The sequence below is a fragment of the Gymnoscopelus microlampas genome (assembly GCF_963454915.1).
Source record: "Gymnoscopelus microlampas genome assembly, chromosome: 12".
Lineage (NCBI taxonomy): Eukaryota > Metazoa > Chordata > Actinopteri > Myctophiformes > Myctophidae > Gymnoscopelus > Gymnoscopelus microlampas.
The window spans coordinates 37098288-37117873 of record NC_139949.1 but is presented as its reverse complement, the minus strand read 5'-3'; the positions used below and the strand labels follow the sequence as shown (position 1 = coordinate 37117873).

The window sequence follows — 19586 nt, the reverse complement described above, 5'->3', positions numbered from 1 at the left end:
ATACAAGCTCATAGCACGGCACTTGGCTAGTCCAGGTAAAGCTACCTGTGAGAGGCCAATGTCATACACCTTATCCAACTACATGTTACTGTTTGTGTGTGTTTGTGTGCGTGTGCTTGTGCGTGCGTGCGTTTGGAGTCTATTTGGTATTCTGCGGCTGAACCCAATTCAGTTTTGGCAGTAACACATTAGGGACAGTTCCACATTTGGCAATCTGTTGCTGTAGAACACTTGGTGTGTGTGTGTGTGTGTGTGTGTGTGTGTGTGTGTGTGTGTGTGTGTGTGTGTGTGTGTGTGTGTGTGTGTGTGTGTGTGTGTGTGTGTGAGAGCGTGCGTGACTGCGTGTGTATGTGTGTGCATGTGCGTGTGTGCATGTGTAAACGTAAACGATAACTGTTATTTGCTCAATTTGAATTTGCACACAGCTTTTTCCACATTAATACGGCATGAGGAAATTCCCACAGTGACACGCACGCACGTACACACACACACACACACACACACACACACACACACACACACACACACACACACACACACACACACACACACACACACACACACACACACACACACACACACACACACACACACACACACACACACACACACACAGTTAATATGAAAACACACAGTTAATATGAAAATGTGTAAAATGTCATGACATTTTATCTCCCATGGGCCCCAATTCATAATTCATAACTTGAACTGCTAACACCAGATTGGACTTTTTAAAAAGAGCAAATGTCTCAATTATTCTCTTTGATGTGTGTGCGTGCGTGTGCGTGCATGTCTTCTGTGTCTCTTAAAGTAGATTGGCTGGAAAGTGAAAGTGAACATATCCTGTTGCCTGGATACAAAAAGCATAATTAAACACAATTATGAACCATTTCACCCTCTCAATGAGCAGGCTTCATTACACACATGTATCACCAACAATAACAACCCATACGGAAGGAGTAGGAGAGAGAGACAGAGAGGAGAGAGATGGACAGAGAGATTGAGAGAGAGATGGAGAGAGAGATGGAGAGGAGAGAGAGAGGGAGGTAGAGAGGAGAGAGAGATCCGTGGGATGGAGAGTGAAGGTGAAGATTATAAAATGGGGTCGAGCAAACATGACACATTGTGTGCAGGTAGTGGGCCTACAACATGATGCAGACCAAAAAACACAACAATTATATTTCCATATTACACAGTCAAATTTAAATTAGTTTCAGAACTTCTTGCCTGTTTGAGTGAACTTGATATTTGGTTTGTATAGTCATGTATTTTCCCACGCTCTGACAATATGTCTCTTCATTTCTATTGTTGACTTCCTTATTGTATTTTTACAACCATGTGTGTCTTTCATCTTTGTAATTTTGTATAATGTTTGAGGTAGAAGAAGAATTTCAATGATGTATCAGTTTTCTGAGGTGCTTGTGTCTTTAATAATGATGTCACCATATTGACCATCATCACAAGCTGTCACCTCTTGGTAATCACAGACTTTGCCCAGTGATTGGTTGGTCATGACTGTGGCAGTTCACCACCCTGCCGCTGATACTACATATAGCCTAATATAGTTCCTGTGTTATTTTCCCCAAACCTATAACAGGAATGCTACTGTATCACACATTAAAGTTAAAGTTTGAAAATGTTTGTACATAAGTAACTCTGTCAGACTGCTGTGTATAATGCCTTAAGAAGGTCATCAGTGACAAAAACGTTGCCTCTCTCTCAATAAATGTGCTCCTGTACCGTGCAATTTGGCAGTGTGCGGGCGTATTCGTTTATTATTCATATTACACAGTAAAATCCTGTGTTCATTTAACTAACAAACTGAACCAAATGGAAACACCGGTCCATTTGGTTCATTGACGCTCGTTGGCACTCGTTGTTACTCGCATCAAGGCAATTATATTGTGTTTCTGCATCAAGTAGAACTACACTAGCCTGACACTCAGCCTGAATTTTCATTTCGTTTCACTCCATTATTCAGTCTGAAAGCCCTCTTTCTCAGTGCAGCCGTTTTTTGAGATGGGGGCGTGGCCAAAGTGGGACTCTTTAGCGATTGATTCATACTGTAATAACCCGATCCCGATAGGCTCTATGCACAGCAGCCATATTGGAAAGAAATTGGGCCTCTTTTTACAGGTGTTACCAATGATACTAATGAAGGCTCTGTTCCATTCTGGTCAGGGTGCTGATATTGTGCATGTTGGCTACTATAAACACTCCATTTTGGTTCCCAAATGGCCCCTTATGGTGGGTGTAACTCTGAGAGTGTACAAATGGAACCAAATGGACCCGTGAGGGTCCATTTGGTTCCATTTGTACACTCTCAGAGTTATGGGGGTCCTTGAAAATAAGAGACCACTGTGCTACACTAAATGGAACAGAGCCTTAATACTATTATTGGTAACACCTGTGAAGGAAGTAAGGAAGGGGCCCAATTCATTCCCAATATGGCTGCTGTGCATAGAGCCTATTGGGCTGGGGCCGGCGGTTAGATTTTCAACCGAGAAAACCCCGCCTTTTACACCGTCACCAGACCCTGAATGCCAGCCATAGGCTTTCTTGGGGTTTAAATCCTCTTAGCTGACCTTGTATTGAACTGTGCTTTCCTGTGCTTTTTTTTTGCAAACTGAATTTTGAATAACCAAAGTATAAAATACGGATAAAGTGAATGGGCTGACGTCCAGATGACAACAATATATGACTGTTGTGAATTCAAATAGATAAATGTGATTGGGAATCATCTTTAAAATGAGAATCGATATCTTAATCGAGAATCTTTCTGAATCTAATCGTGACCCCAAGAATCGGAATCGGATCACGAGATAGCAGACGATTCACAGCCTATAGATGGCACTGTGTTCAGTACCTGTGTTAAAACCAGCAAAGATAGGCATTCAATCCGGGAACGCATCTACAAATGTCTTCTACATCCTAACAGTTTTCTGAAAGACTTACGTTGCTATATCAGTGGTTCTCAAACTATTTCATGTCAAGGACCCCCAAAATTATATCTATTTGACTGCTGACCCCCCCCCCCCCCCCCACATCTCAAAATGTTTTGATCCACCAGAAGCTAAGATTTGAATTACAAATGTTCGCAGATCTACAAGCTCATCTATGAGCTTGTAGATCTGCTATTTTTGAAAAGCCAAAGTATAAAATAATGGTTATAGCTAAAATCTAAAACGACACAACACAGATGCGCTCCCGCAGCAACCGTTGTGATATGGATGTTGTTGTACGAGTCAATACTGTAATTTAGAGACGATTTGTATGCACTGTGCGTCACGTGTAGTGCAGATAGTTGAATCATAGCATCGTGCCTCACTAATGGCTTGGCCGGCAAGGCGATTTATTCATTCATTTTTTGTTATATGACAGGGAGAGCTCACAATTACATTGACTTGATTGCACCAGAGTTAACGTTGCGGCTTATTTGCATCGGTAGTTCTGACAGATGCATTTATTGGATTTAAATATATCAGCCATTATTTGCCTTTTTTGGGGGACAGCAATAATGCAGCTTATGTGTCCTGATTTCTAAATAAGTAGGCCTACAATAAGCAATAAAACATTCAATATTTATCTAGTATTTTATTTTTTGTAATTGCTATTTACTATAATTTACCATAAACCATGTAAGCTACTTATGTAATAAGACATTAAATGTTCTTTTCATATATTGAAATTTTATATCATTGCTGTCAGGGCAGAAACCTCTTTGTAAGAGCCATTTGAGCCATACATATGATTGCTTGTTAATTGCTTGTTAATTGATGATGTCACTGCAGGGCTTGGTCAAGGCCAAGTTGCCTAGGTACTTAACAGGGCTGTAATCAGCAGCAGGTGTTACCAGTGGCAGAGGCAAACAGTTTTCGACTGTGTCAGTCTCATGAGAGCTGGAGGTCTGTGTGCGTTTGAGTTGGATTAATTGTATTTGTTTATTGTATGCTAAAGTGATTGGCACGAAGCGACTAAGAATAAATATAATTTGTTATGAACTTCAAGGACACTTGTGGACATCAGTTTATATGGAACACACGTCAGAACTCCCTCGGCAACCAGTATAGTGCCAAAAGTATAGGACTCTTGACACTACACTTAATAGTACACCCAAGTATAGGACTTGGGCGTTACACTCTTATCTCCATATTTTATGCATTTTTTTCATACAGGCCTACTGTATAGCCACTCCAGTCAAGATCCACACGATTCAATTTATTTTATCCATCAATAACTTTGTTAATCGTTATCTATTTGTTTGCTTATACCGTAAGCTAAATGTTAAACATTTTGCACTTGTTGACAAAAATATCGATCAAAGAAAATTGGTATTCAGTGGGCTAGGACTAAAAAAAGAACCTGGCATCAGTTGTGCTCTAATGTTGAATAATCAGCGTCCACAAATCAATAATGCCCTCTCTACCATGTCGGAGCAAAGAAAACAGAAAGTCAGTGAATATTAAGAAGGAAGCAGAGCTGGGTAGCCTACTTGAAAGCAGAGTTGAGGCAAGAGTGTCAAACGGTCAAACTCTCTTACTTTTAAAAGCTTACTTTTTATGTAACTTTTTTTTAATGAATAAAATGTAATTTTGTCCAATCTGTATGGTAGAGCAGTGTTTTTTCAACCCTTTTCATATCAAGGTGCATTATTTATTCGGCATTTGAGCCACGGACCACCGTTTCATGAGATTTAGACTCTCAGACCCAAAACTTAGAATATTTTGTTATCGTTGGATAAGATTTTGTCCACAATTCCATGCTGTATTGATGTTGGTACCATAGGAGAGATAACAGGCAAACGTTGATCAAAATAACAATTCTTCCACATTCTCCATTTGTGTAGACTTCTTGTAAATTAAGTAATGCTTTAACAATAATTTAACTCTTGAGAGTGCCAAATGAAACCAAATGGACCCATAAGTCCAATGTATTTTTTTTTAACCAGGCGCATACCACATATAGGCTGGTAATCCAGCTTGACAGCGTGTCGCAGGTTCGACTCCCGATCCCGACGGCCTTTGCTGCGTGTCATCCCCCCATCTCTCTCCCCATTTTCTGTCAGCCTACTTTCCTAAAATAAAAAAATAAAAGGCAGAAAAAGTCCAAAAACATAACTTTTTTAAAAAAAGTATAAAATCAGACTAACTATCTGTCTCCTATCATGGTTGGCCTGGTTTCCCCTGAAGGTAATAGCAGACTGTGTCAATTACACCAGAGCAGAATGCTCTTACACCATGTCCCCAGAGATAGATAGCAGACGTCTCAGACAGACGGACGGACGGAGAGACAGACAGACAGACAGACAGGGGGAGGGAATGAAAGGAGAAAATGACTGGAATGTCTGGGCAGACAGAGAGCTACAGTACGTGTCCAGCTCTTTTAAACCCTTATACCAAAATAAGATGTCCTTTCAAGACATTCCACAACAGATGGCTTGGACCATTACAGCAGTAGTTCTCAAACTTTTTTGTGTCTAACTAGTTTAACTATTTTCAAAAATAGCAGATCTACGACCTACCCCCCCCCCCCCCCCCCCCCCAAAGGACCCCACTTTGAGAACCAATGTTACACAGTATATTTTGAATCGTCTACATAGAAAGAGATGTTGTAAATTGAGTGACCAAAATAGACATTTGTCAAAATGTATTTCCATGATAAACATCTATATATTTATTTATGTAGCTGTAGATGTATCTAAAAAATGTAGGCTTATATGTATATTACACATACATGCATGCAAAACCTACTCTGTGCCCCATACCAAATTTACAGGCTAATGGGGGGGAAAGAAGATGTAGGCTACTGTATTACATCTTGCTCTACACTGTGCATATTATTTAAAGAATTGCTTTACATTTAATAGGAAAATAAAAAAGACATTGTTTCCCCAAGCAGAACATTCTAAAAAACAGCACATGTTTATGCACGTGTGTGTCTATGTGTGTGCGCGCGCGATCCCTTTTTCTACCCCTTGTTTTTCAGTAGCGGGGGGCGGGGGGCGGGGAGCGGGGGGCGCCCTAGTCCCTACGTCACATCCTAGACGGATAGCTCCGCCCACACTGGGCGAGCGCTGTCAGTGCAGCGGAAGTCGATGCGCAGACGGCTTTGTTGTTGAAGCCCGACTGACGCACGCTCATGAGAAACAGCAGAAATGAAATCTGGCGAAAACAGTTGCGTGCATTAAACTTTAAAGGAAACATGCAGTCTAAATATATAATAAATATCCATTTGCCTAATTCACCACTACTTTTGCGACTGTGTCTCAACGTGTTTTTACTGGTTAAATAAAGGTTAAGTAAAAAATAAAATTTGCGTTTGAAACTTAGTATTTCTCTAAATATTACACTTTCACGACAGCCTAAGTATAAACTGTTATATTAGATGAGTGAAACAGCTGTCTCACCACTACTTTTGCGACTGTGTCTCAACGTGGTTTTACTGGTTATATTAGATGAGTGAAACAGCTGTCTCACCACTACTTTTGCGACTGTGTCTCAACGTGGTTTTACTGGTTAAATTAAAAATAAGATTTGCGTTTGAAACTTAGAATTTCTCTAAATATTACACTTTCACGACAGCCTAAGTATAAACTGTTATATTAGATGAGTGAAACAGCTGTCGATACAGTCAATATAAGTAAAGCATTATATATGATGATAGGGGACATGATTTTGGGACATTTTGTTAATGTGCACAACACCTTTGTTTGCACTTTTTTGTAAAGAATGCGGTTCTATGAATTGGTCCATCATCATCAAGATGATCAAAAAAGCCACGCAAACAATGTGGTTCTATTAAGTGGGCCATATCATCACGATGATCAAAAAGCCATGCAAAGAATGTGGTTCTATGAATTGGTCCATCATCATCAAGATGATCAAAAAGCCACGCAAAGAATGCGGTTCTATTAAGTGGGCCATATCATTATCATCATTATTCCATTTACCTCACTAATGGTCAACAAAGGTCTATTTTGGGTTGATGGTCCACATAGCAAAGTGTTGATATTTAATTAGAAAGGCAGAGAATTTGTCATTGTGCTTCAATTCAAATGAGCTTTATTGGCATGAGAAAACAACATTGTTGAAAGAAATAGCAGCATGAGAAAACAACATTTTTGAAAGAAATAGCAGCAATCTTTTGCAGTCACTTTTGGGACAATTTGCAGCATTTTTTAAAAACAAATAGCAGCAATCTTTTGCAGTCACTTTTGGGACAATATGCAGCATTTTTTCCCTAAACTTAATAACAATAAGTTGTGCAGAGTGCAGACACAGAAGCCGTGTAGAATCACTCATCAGGGGGGGAGGGCTAGGTGTCTGGTCCCTGGCGAAACCTTATAGTGCAGTCACCAATTTGATCAATTTACAGTGTGTGTGTGGTAATTAAACAAGCTAAAATGTACAACATGCAACGTACAGATAGCAAACATGCAAGTGCAAACGTAATGTGCAAAAAAACATATCCAAACAAAATCAAGCGTATAAAAACTGTACAACATGCAACGTACAGATAGCAAACATGCAAGTGCAAACGTTAAGTGCAAAAAAACATATCCAAACAAAATCAAGCGTATAAAAACTGTACAACATGCAACGTACAGATAGCAAACATGCAAGTTCAAAGTGCAAGAATCACACAAAAGTAGAAAACTTGTGCCACAAATCACTGCAAACAAAGTGCAAACATTGTCCACACACACACAAATTGACCAAAAGACAGATATTTACTGTATAGTAAAACCAGGTCCAAACCCCTAACTGCTCCCCAACTCCAAGCGCTGTCTAATAGCACTCACTTGTTTGGATGTGAGCAATTTCTTTCCACAGAATCTGATAACTTGTGGTGCCCAGCCATCCTTGGTTTCTTCCTCAAACTATAGCCTGAGTGATCTGGATGTGGATCTTTTCGGCGGGTAGGCGTTCCTGGCTGACATTGAATGATTTTGCCTGATCGCCTCGCTGCTCGCCGGATCGCCCTTGCTCTCACGGCCGTGTTTGTGGTGTACCCAAAAAGGGTACACCGTGCCACTGATGGGTTACTTGCAGCTACAATCAGCTTGGTAAGTGTAGCTAAATCGTAATCGGTGAGCATGGGATTATCTGGTAAGGTGTTTCCCAGGGTGGTGATGGCGTTACGCAGGCCTTCCACAAGGATGCGACGGTCTGGTGCGTCTGTTAAAACAGGTACAACGTTACAGTAACAGTAGGATCTTACTATTCACACAATATCTGTGCTTAGAATTAAATGTACACAAAATAATAACGTTCTATTTATGCCTAAGTACACTGCAACGGCCAGTTAATATTGTAAATGTCATTAAGTATTTGTATATACAGCTAGTTATTATTCTTACCAGTTTCACATTCGGGAGTGGTGGTGGTGTTTTCTTCGCTTGCATGAGGAGTGGACGCAAGCGGAGTGGAATGGTCCTGGTGGCTTGCACTTGGAGCAGACGCGAGTGGGTAGGAATGGTCATGATGGCTTGCACTTGGAGCAGTTTGAGCTGCCTTCAGAGGCGTCAGAAACGTGTGGCGTACTGCACCTGCGGCACCTGAAACAGTGCATGTAATTGCATCTTTGTTAATTACTGTCATCTTGTAGCATGAGAATGACAAAGGCAATAAACTGCAGATATAAAACTAAGAGTATTTCAACAGGTGATAAATCCAAAACATACCCGCTGTTGTCAGTTTGAGCAGCTCTGCCTTCATTTCCGGTGTTACAGGCACGTAGTTGGCAGAAAAGACACCAAATGCCTTTACCACCGCAGCCTGGTGCTTGCATGGTGCACCTGTTTGCCCCACTGGACAGGTGCAAAACTCAGACTGCATGTCCACGGAGTAGGTCAGCCCTGAAGTTGTGCTGCTCTTGACCTCAAAACTTCTGCCATCAATCTAAAAGACATAAAAAAAAACAGAATATGAAATAAATTCCAAAAGTTATAAGCAGGAGAAAGGAGGCATTATAGGAAACAATAGATAAATAAATATATATATTCACCTGACGAATGTCAGAGGATTTCACGTTTCTGGCTTCAGAAAGGACCCGTGACTTTTGGACATATGCCGTCGCCCGCCCAAGAGCAACATCGGTCAAGCGGAGTAAAAATATAGACAATTGGAAATTGTCTTGTAGATCTGCTATTTTCAAATAGCCTAGGTATAAAATAGGGCTAAAGTGGTTAATTTATGTTTTATAATGTAATAACTGTAGTGGAGTAGTAAAAATATATTGTAGATCTGCTATTTTCAAATAGCCTAGGTATACAATAGGGCTAAAGTGGTTAATTTATGTTTCATAATGTAATAACTGTAGTGGAGTAGAAGTAAAAATATAGACAATTGGAAATTGTCTTGTAGATCTGCTATTTTCAAATAGCCTAGGTATAAAATAGGGCTAAAGTGGTTAATTTATGTTTTATAATGTAATAACTGTAGTGGAGTAGTAAAAATATATTGTAGATCTGCTATTTTCAAATAGCCTAGGTATACAATAGGGCTAAAGTGGTTAATTTATGTTTTATAATGTAATAACTGTAGTGGAGTAGAAGTAAAAATATAGACAATTGTAAACTGTAATTGGAAAGTGAAAGTTCCTAAACATTGTACAGTACTTGAGTAAATGTAATTAGTTACTTTACACGTAGTATTAGTAATTATACTCTTATTCTACTCTACTTATTCTAAAGCACATAAAATGCTCATTTTTGCCACACAGAAAGGCCTCTAGAAACGGCGTGGCTTTTTGATCATATTATGATGATGGCCCACTTAATAGAACCGCATTCTTTGCATGGCTTTTTGATAATCTTGATGATGATGGCCCAATTCATAGAACCACATTCTTTGCGTGGCTTTTTGATCATCTTGATGATGATGGACCAATTCATAGAACCACATTCTTTGCATGGCTTTTTGATCATCGTGATGATATGGCCCACTTAATAGAACCACATTGTTTGCGTGGCTTTTTTGATCATCTTGATGATGATGGACCAATTCATAGAACCGCATTCTTTACAAAAAAGTGCAAACAAAGGTGTTGTGCACATTAACAAAATGTCCCAAAATCATGTCCCCTATCATCATATATAATGCTTTACTTATATTGACTGTATCGACAGCTGTTTCACTCATCTAATATAACAGTTTATACTTAGGCTGTCGTGAAAGTGTAATATTTAGAGAAATTCTAAGTTTCAAACGCAAATCTTATTTTTAATTTAACCAGTAAAACCACGTTGAGACACAGTCGCAAAAGTAGTGGTGAGACAGCTGTTTCACTCATCTAATATAACCAGTAAAACCACGTTGAGACACAGTCGCAAAAGTAGTGGTGAGACAGCTGTTTCACTCATCTAATATAACAGTTTATACTTAGGCTGTCGTGAAAGTGTAATATTTAGAGAAATACTAAGTTTCAAACGCAAATTTTATTTTTTACTTAACCTTTATTTAACCAGTAAAAACACGTTGAGACACAGTCGCAAAAGTAGTGGTGAATTAGGCAAATGGATATTTATTATATATTTAGACTGCATGTTTCCTTTAAAGTTTAATGCACGCAACTGTTTTCGCCAGATTTCATTTCTGCTGTTTCTCATGAGCGTGCGTCAGTCGGGCTTCAACAACAAAGCCGTCTGCGCATCGACTTCCGCTGCACTGACAGCGCTCGCCCAGTGTGGGCGGAGCTATCCGTCTAGGATGTGACGTAGGGACTAGGGCGCCCCCCGCTCCCCGCCCCCCGCCCCCCGCTACTGAAAAACAAGGGGTAGAAAAAGGGATCGCGGTCTTCATCATCATCATGGCCCAAATACACCTCACAGCCTGAGAGCTCGATCTTCTCTCATCTCTCACACCCATTAATATCTCTCTCTCTCTCTCTCTCTCCATCCATGTCTCTCTCTCCATCCACGTCTCTCTCTCTGTCTCTTTCTCTCCATCCATGTGTCTCTCTCTCCCTCTCTCTATCCATCTGTTACTCTCCCTCTTTTTGTCTCTCTCGCCACCTCTCTCTCTCCCTCCAGCCTTCTCTGTGCTATCTTTGCTTCTTTCTTGCATGCTTTCTGATCTCTCTCTCACACACACACACACACACACACTCTTTTCTCCAATCCTTCCTGTCCCACCCCTCCCCTCCCCTGTCTCTCAGCCACACACACACACACACACACACACACACACACACACACACACACACACACACACACACACACACACACACACACACACACACACACACACACACACACACACACACACACACACACACACACACACACAGGGATGGAGTGAAGGGAGTGGAGGGACCTTGAACTTCAGCAGTCAGTCGGTCAGGTCCTACATTACATTAACATTCTCTCACATTCTCTGGCACACTAATTAATCTCCGTCCATGTCATTATGTCGCCCGCCGTCTGATGCAGTCATAATAATACCAGCAGGTATCAGCAGCAGCAGAAGCAATAAAAACGTGTGCGTCAGCGAGTGGCGCGCTAGGTCTATACACGACCACGGCAATATCCTCCATTGTCTCAGTCAAAAGCGGATCAAAAGGGAAAATGATGAAGAGGCTTTTAACTCATTATGACCGGGAACGCATCTGTGTCATTTTACGATTTTTTTGGCTATTCAAAAATAGCAGATATACAAGCTCATAGCGCGGCACTCGGTGTGAGTGCCGCGAACAGATGCGTTCCCGGTCTTAATGGGTTAAAGTCATCAGATAAAAAAGCCTGTTATATTCATGGTCGTCTCGTCTAGCTCGCTCTCAGACACTATACAGCCTGAGGGGAGGGGGGGGGGATCTAAAAGACAAGCACTCCCCCTACTGTCCCCGGGACTGTCAAGGTCCCTTCACGTTTAATAACCACTTTCAACCCGTGTGTGCCAGACTTTGAGAGAGAAAATGAGGCCACATGAGCAATTGGCTATTTACACTTTTGGATCACCATATATACATCGGCTATTTGAAAATAGCCGATCTACAAGTTCACAACGCATCTTGACAAACACTTTGAAAATGTGGAATGTTTTTGAACCATGGTAACACAAATCTTGTACGAGGGGTCCCTGGCACAAAATATTTTTCGATGGGGGGGGTCCGCGTACAAATACATATTAATTGGGGGGTCCTTGATATGAAAACATTTGAGAACCACTGGTTTAAACAACATAAAAGCAACAAACCTATCTCCCACCTAAACAGCTAGAGATGGAAATCCATTCCTTTGTATATCTTCTAGATTGGATTATTGCAACTCCCTATTCACCGGTATTGACCAGTCCTCACTCAGGCGCCTGCAGCTGGTGAAAAACGTGGCTGTTCGCCTCCTTACTGGCACAAAAAAAACGTGAGCATATATTCAATTCAGAGGGCTTTATATAACTCCAGTCTTAGCTGCACTGCACTGGCTCTCTGTTTATAAATCTTTGCACGGGCTGGCCCCTTTACACTTGCCTGAACTTTTGGAGCCTTACACCGCACACAGAGCACTGAGGTCTGCCAACAAGTTGCTCTTGGAGGAAAACAAAACCAGGCTGAGGAGTAGGGGTGACCGCACCTTTGCTCCTGACCATGGACCCCCATCTCAAAAATATTTTGTGCCAGGGACCTCCAGAAGATTTGAGAACAGCTTTGGAACAGCCCGCCCTTCCATATTAGAAGTGCTAATTCTATTATTTTAAATCCCTTCTCAAGACACACTTTTTTGTATTAGCTTTTAATCACATTTAAGTCTATGTCTTGATATGATTGATGTGTGTGACGTGTGACTTTGTTGTTGTTGCACTTGCATAGCCTACTTTATTGTTGATGTTTTTGTTTCAAATTGTACAGCACTTTGGTCAATTACAATTGTAAATGTGCTCTATAAATACAGTTTGATTTGATTTTGATTTGAAATTAAGATTCCTCTGTGCCGTTCAATGATTGGGAATGTAAATAAATAATATCACATCAAGTATAGTCCTATACAATATACGGTACTGTACCTTGTTCGGTAGGCATCTGTGTGTGCCTTTGCCTATTTGATGCCTTTTAAAAAATTAAAAAAAAATTAAATAAGAACTGAACCTTTCCACCGTACGTTCCTCTCAAAGAACTCTATTCTAATCACACAGCCAGTGAATTCACAACCACAGCAAGAGATGGGACACTTAACGTTTAAAAGCAAGAGACGGGACACTTGACTTTTCAAAGCAAGAGACGGGACACTTAAAGGACAACTTTGTTTTTTTACAACCAAGGTTATATTTTAGCTTGTAATTAAAGTAAATAAAAGATGAGTGTTCTTTTTTTTCTATAGTTTTAGCAATTTTCGCGATATTTTTTACAGTGGGCGGGGGCATTCTGTCCGGTGGCTAAATGTGCCTTTTTTACACAATAAAAAAGGTCCTGTGGTCTTTGATGGCCAGATGTGAGTTATTGGGGGCTAGAAGAGCTACTGTAAATAATAATAAAGAAAACACCGGGTTATTGTGTAAAAAAAGACATATTTAGCCACCGGACAGAATGCCCCCGCCCACTGTAAAAAAGATCGCGAAAATTGCTAAACTATAGAAAGCAGTACATTTAAAATTTTTAACACTCATCTTTTATTTACTTTAATGACAATCTAAAACATAAACCTTGGTTGAAAAAAAAACAAAGTTGTCCTTTAACGTGTCAAAGCAAGAGATGGGACACTTACTACGTTTCATAGCAGAACTGAAATTATTTCCCTCGTTAACCACATAAAAACTATTCAACTTGCTGTTTTGACAGGTACTGCCGACTTCCTGGTTCTCAGTACACATACACATACACAGCGTCTCTCATTTACAACCTCAGCAAAACATGGCACAGTTAAGTGTCACAGCACTGCCTCCTTAAAGGACGACTTCACCCATTTTCAACATTTTCATCTTCATATAATCGGTCCTCACTAACGCTCATGATAAAATGGTACCATTTTTGTCTACCCCGGGCCGTCAGTTTCTAATAGCTTGGACTCCACATCGATGATGGGGAATCTCCTCTGAGACACAGACTGAGTAGACAAAAATGGAACCATAATTGAATTAGAAGTTTGCAGAAAAAAGCAAACGCAAGTATCGTTCAATACAAGGTCAGCTAATAGGAAAAAAAAAAAAACAAGAAAGCCATTGGCTTGTTTCCATTGTCCTTTGTACTCAATTCATGGTGACATTAAATGACAGATGTACACTACTATGCAGAACATCATAAAAACAGTTCAGAAATAAGAAAAACGAAAAATATGTACAGTAAACACCTGTAGGTGCTCTTTTAGGGCAGTTTTGAAGGAGAGTAGGGTTTTACACTCCTTCATGGCGTTTGGTAGGGCATTTCACATTGTGTGGCATAGCAGGAGAACAAATTTAACCCCTTGTTTGTGCCAAATCTGGGTTGGACGTGATCAGTGGAGCTACCTCTGGTGTTGTGATTGTGGACTTAGTGAGGAGTCGGACCAACCATATGAAGATTAGACTGAAAGAACGAGCCCAATCGATGGTCTCGAAGGGCGGATCCAAACCCAGCCGGCCGGATTCGTGCGGCGCTTCCTATTGCTTCACCAATCTATGTCCCTGCCTCCCCTCCTCCCCCCCCGGTCTGTGCACGGAGCACGCTGACGTCACCAAATTTAGAGCGACGCCCCTCTGCACTCTGGTTGGTTAGGAGTTAACAAGGTCCTAAGACCATCGTTCCTGCATCGTTCACCCAGACTTTTTTTCTTTTGTAACAAAAAAAAAAGCATGGGTTTCCGAGGCTATATGAAGATAGGTTGAAAATGGGTGAAGTCGTCCTTTAAGTTCCCCCATTCAGATTTGTGCTGCAGAACATGGCTTACCACGTTCCACTCAGGGGCAGACACTGTTATGTAGCTCTTTGTAGCTCTGATGATGGCCATCCATCCATCACATACCTGCCAAGTTGGCAGCTATGTGATCGTTTTCACAGCCTAATGTTGACAGTGCCAAAATTAGGCATGTGAAAAAGAGGGAGATATTCTGGGGGTATGGCCTTACCCTCAATAACTCTGCCCTGCACTACAGATTATTAGAATACATTACTTTTAATTGGTACAACATAATTGAATAAAAAACATAAAATGTACAACAAAGGGATAACATTTCACAAAATATATGTGCAAAGTCTGCAAACACTGTGAGAGAGAGACAGACAGATAAAGAGAGAGAGAGAGAGAGAGAGAGAGAGAGAGAGAGAGAGAGAGAGAGAGAGAGAGAGAGAGAGAGAGAGAGAGAGAGAGAGAGAGAGAGAAAGAGAGCATGGGTCTGTCTGAAACTGAGCAGAGTGGGCTTGTGTGAGCGCAATGACGAGTGAGATACATCAGAAAGGCTTGTTTGCACATGGATTGTGCTGCATTAAATCTGGATATCAATGGGGGAAATTACAAACCGGCAGCAGAGCAAAAGAAAGGGTTAAAAACATAGACTAGAATTGGGAGCGTTGGCAGGTATGCCATCATCAGTCATGAGTTTTGCTTGTTCAGCAGTGATTATTCACAGTCGCGTTGTGGTGCGCTTTCAAATGTTGGACGTGTTGCCAGCAGCATATCCGATTGCCAATTAACAATGCATGGCGCACTGCTTTCATCTTAGCCAGTTGTCTTTCTCCGTTGTCATCTCTCAGAGAAACAGATGTGTTCCCAAACACACAGGAGACCTTATGATAAACACTGGGTCTTCAAAATCTTCCTTCTCGGCTGACAACAAGACAGGCTTTATGGCTATAAAGCGTGCTGTCTGTGTAGCATCCACTGTGTAGTGTTTGCATAGTGCGCTCCCTTAATATGTTCAAGTAGGAACACAGATTTTAAGTTCTGCACGCAAAACTATTTTTTGTTTTGTTTTAATCCCATCTGTCTTTCCCCCCCCCCTCGTTTAATTCCTGTTTACATTTAGTGTAATTCCGGATGTGCTTCGTCACTATCGCCCATTTGGAATTTCCGACAGAATCGGCCACAGACGGGATTAAAACACTTATTTATTGAAAAATATGGATTATTACATTGCACTACTACGCCGTAGAGTGAGTTAACATTTGGGGCACGCGGGTAAGCACCTTATATTTTGCATTTCTACATGTTTGGAAAACTACTGGCTTTGGAGCTGACAATCCAGTGGGAAATGGGGGGATGGTCGCTACGAGTTCGTAGATTGAAAATGTCAGAATCGATAAAATACATCCACGAGAGTCGTAATCTACGGCTAGCACAAAGCCTATGTCTTTCTGGTACTTAAATGAACAATGAATTAACCACTTAAGACACTCTATATACCCTCTAGACCCGAGTTGGCTGTGTACTTGGTCTGCTCTTGTTTCCCTTCTACACCAAATCTCTTTGTCAGAAATAGCAGATCTACAAGCTTGTAGATCGGCTGTTTCTGGCGAATGTTCCACCCAGAATAGGAAACGCTCGGGTTCAAGTGGTTAACCCATTAAGACCTGGAACGCATCTGTGTCACTTTAGATTTCTTTGGCTATTCAAAAACAGCAGATATACAAGCTCATAGCTATGAGCTTGTAGATCTGCTATTTTTGAAAAATCTTGAAACTTTTTTTTTTTTTTTTAAATCAAAAAACTGTTAGGATTTAGAAAATTAATTATTTTTAATAATCGCCTCAGGTCTTAATGGGTCAATTACCAAATACCTTTGAACAATAACAGTGACGCTGATATAGCTCTGCAAGTCAGTCTGACTCACCTGTTCCTTCTCTCTCCTCCAGGCCTCCATCACCTGAAACACCCAGCCAGGACAGCACGATGTCGGGGATGATGATGGACAGCTCGCTGGCGGACGTCCTCCTCAACGGAACGGTCATCTCTTCTTCTACTCCTCCTCCGCCGGGGGCGGCGGACAACAACGGGACCTTCCTCCGCTTCTCCCCGACCTCCTCCTCCTCCTCCTCGGCCGAAGCCGAAGCCGCCGCCTCGTGGCCGGGGGGCAGGGGGGGGCCGCTGACCATGGGGAACGTCTACGTGTACGTGTGGGTCTTCCTGGGCATGCTGCTCTTCCTGCTCACGCTGCTGGTCATCTCGCTCCACCGGCTGAAGAACATCATCACGTCCTCCTCGTCCGTGCCGGACTGCAGCAGCACCGTCAGCGAGGGAGGGAGCTCCTCCTTCACCAACATGGAGATCTGCAGCATCTCCTCTCAGAGGTCCTCCATCTCGGCTCTGTCCACCTGAGGGAGGGAGGGGTGGGTGGAGGGGGTGAGGGGGGCATAATATAATAATAATAATAATAATAATAATAATGAATTTCATTTTTATGGCGCTTTTCTAAGTACTCAAACTTTAGCGCTTTACAATGGTTCATTCATTCATACATTGGGAGGTGAAGCGGCGAACAGTGGACGCCAGCGTCCTCACTTTTCCCACATTCACACACCAATGGTGGCAAGCTAACGCCGACCGACTCATTGGAGGCAATGTAGGGTTCAGTGTCTTGCCCAAGGACACTTCCACATGTGGACAGGAGGAGCCGGGATTCGAACCGCCGACTCACAGATCAATATAGCCTGGCTGGCATGGCCAGGCTAATATAGATATTAGTCTGGAATCTCTGTGTGAAACCTGCATTTCCAAGGAGCGAATTAAAAAAAATGCCTCTGGTAATAAACTCCACCCCATATTTGCATACTGGGCCCTGATTGGTCACCTCACTACTTCGGAGGGAGTGAAATCCAATGACAACTGAGCGGTGCCAGACCAAATCTTTCATTTTTTGTTTTTTGTTGCAATGGCAGAATCGTCTGGTTTCCAGGCTTGGCAAAATACAGATTCAGCTCGAATGGATATTGGATATGGACGTTCCAAAAGGATCCCCAAAATGATATGTACTAGTCCATACCCGTGGGGGGATATGCGCACATGATCTGGCAACCCGGGAGCCAGCGAACACAAAAACGCTAATAAACAGCTGACGGTTGGGGAAAGCGAAAAACGGGCTTCGCTGTTCCGTGCACATGGTAATGGTGAATGCCTGTGTGCAAATGCAGAACAATTGCTCCAGCCACTGGGAAGAAGAGATTTGGGCTCACCACCCTCACAGAGATTTGTCAAACTATAGGAGGATTTGGCCGCGGACCCCACATCGGAAAATGTGTTTGTGCCAGCAGGGACCCCCCGGAAGAGAAGATTTTGTCACTTTCAAGATTTTTCAAAAATAGCAGATGTACAAGCTCGCAGCTCGGCACGAAGTGAGGCGCTGTGAGCTTGTATATCTGCTGTTTTTGAGAACCACTGTTCCAGAATAGAGACGCACGCATGGATATTGGATAATGGTCGTGCAGGTTACATGGGCCTCCATGGAATCTTGGGCCCATCATCATGGCAACGTATCACACTGGACCCCCACTATTTATTAAACCAGTGATTATCAAACTTTTTTTTAAATTTCAAGTACCCCCAGTTTACTATGCATTATTAGGCCATAGATCCCCCATAACTCTGAGAGTGTATATGAATGGAACCAAATGGACTCGTAACCGATCATTTAACCTGGCTGGGGGAGGACCCCCTGGAACACCCCCTCAAGGACCCCTGGAGCCCACTTTGAGAACCATGAACAATACAATAAAATGTATGAACCCATTATACTGTATATACATTGTTCAGACTGTGGCCTAAATCTGATTCTCAATCCAGATTGGAGTCGGATTGTTTTTTATGCGGTCTGAACTGAAGGCTGAGGAATGTGATTCTAATCTGATTTGGATAAATGGGATTCCATGTGGTTTGCTGCTGTTCAGACTGGATGAAAACAATGCGACTCCAATCTGGATTCAGGGCCTTGGAGTGTTTTTACATGATTTCACCCTTAACCCATTCAATCCGGAACACATCTGTGTCATTTTAGATTTGAGCTATGACCATTATTTCATACTTTGGCTGTTCAAAAATCTTGAACATTTGTGCAAATCTTTGAATACATATATTTTTTGAAACTTGTATATCGGATATTGGATTTTTAACTCAAATCTTTGCTTCTGGGGGGGTCCCTGGAACAACATATTTTGATGGGGGTCGGCGGCCAAATACATATCATTTTGGGTGGTCCTTGACATGAAAAAGTTTGAGAGCCACTGACATCATAGTAACATAACTTTTTCAGACAACTGTTAGGATTTAGAACATTTTTTTAGCAGATCTATAAACTCGAATGAGCTTGTAGATCTGCTATTTTTGAATAGCCAAAGAAAACTTAAAATGACACATGATGCGTTCCCGGTCTTAATGGATCAATAGACCCTTTACACAACAGTCATTTAATTTTGACAGGTAAGCTGACCTGATTCCTGAAGGTAATACCACTATGTGTGTGGGTGTGTTTCATGTATGTGCTGCTACGTGACGAGTAGCTAACGTAAAGGCAAAGCTGCCCAAGTGGCTTCTTGCCTGCCCCTGAAAGACTGACCGAAGGCGGGAAAAAAACGAAAGATGCGATTATTATCACATCTGAAATCTGAATCAATTTAACATTTAGCCTAACTGGAACTATATCCTCCGGGTCTCTACAATGACTATGTACTATGTGAATCATGTGACAACGATC

At 41.6% G+C, this 19586-nt stretch overlaps 1 protein-coding gene across 1 annotated transcript; it reads left to right on the top strand.

Moving 5' to 3' along the window:
• Positions 1-16792: 16792 nt before the first annotated feature.
• Positions 16793-17218, top strand: sertm1 (serine rich and transmembrane domain containing 1; the record flags this gene model as incomplete). The annotated part of the gene is made up of 1 exon (XM_084074270.1): positions 16793-17218. One exon carries the CDS (start codon positions 16793-16795, stop codon positions 17216-17218), a length of 426 nt encoding a protein of 141 aa, XP_083930396.1.
• Positions 17219-19586: the final 2368 nt, after the last annotated feature.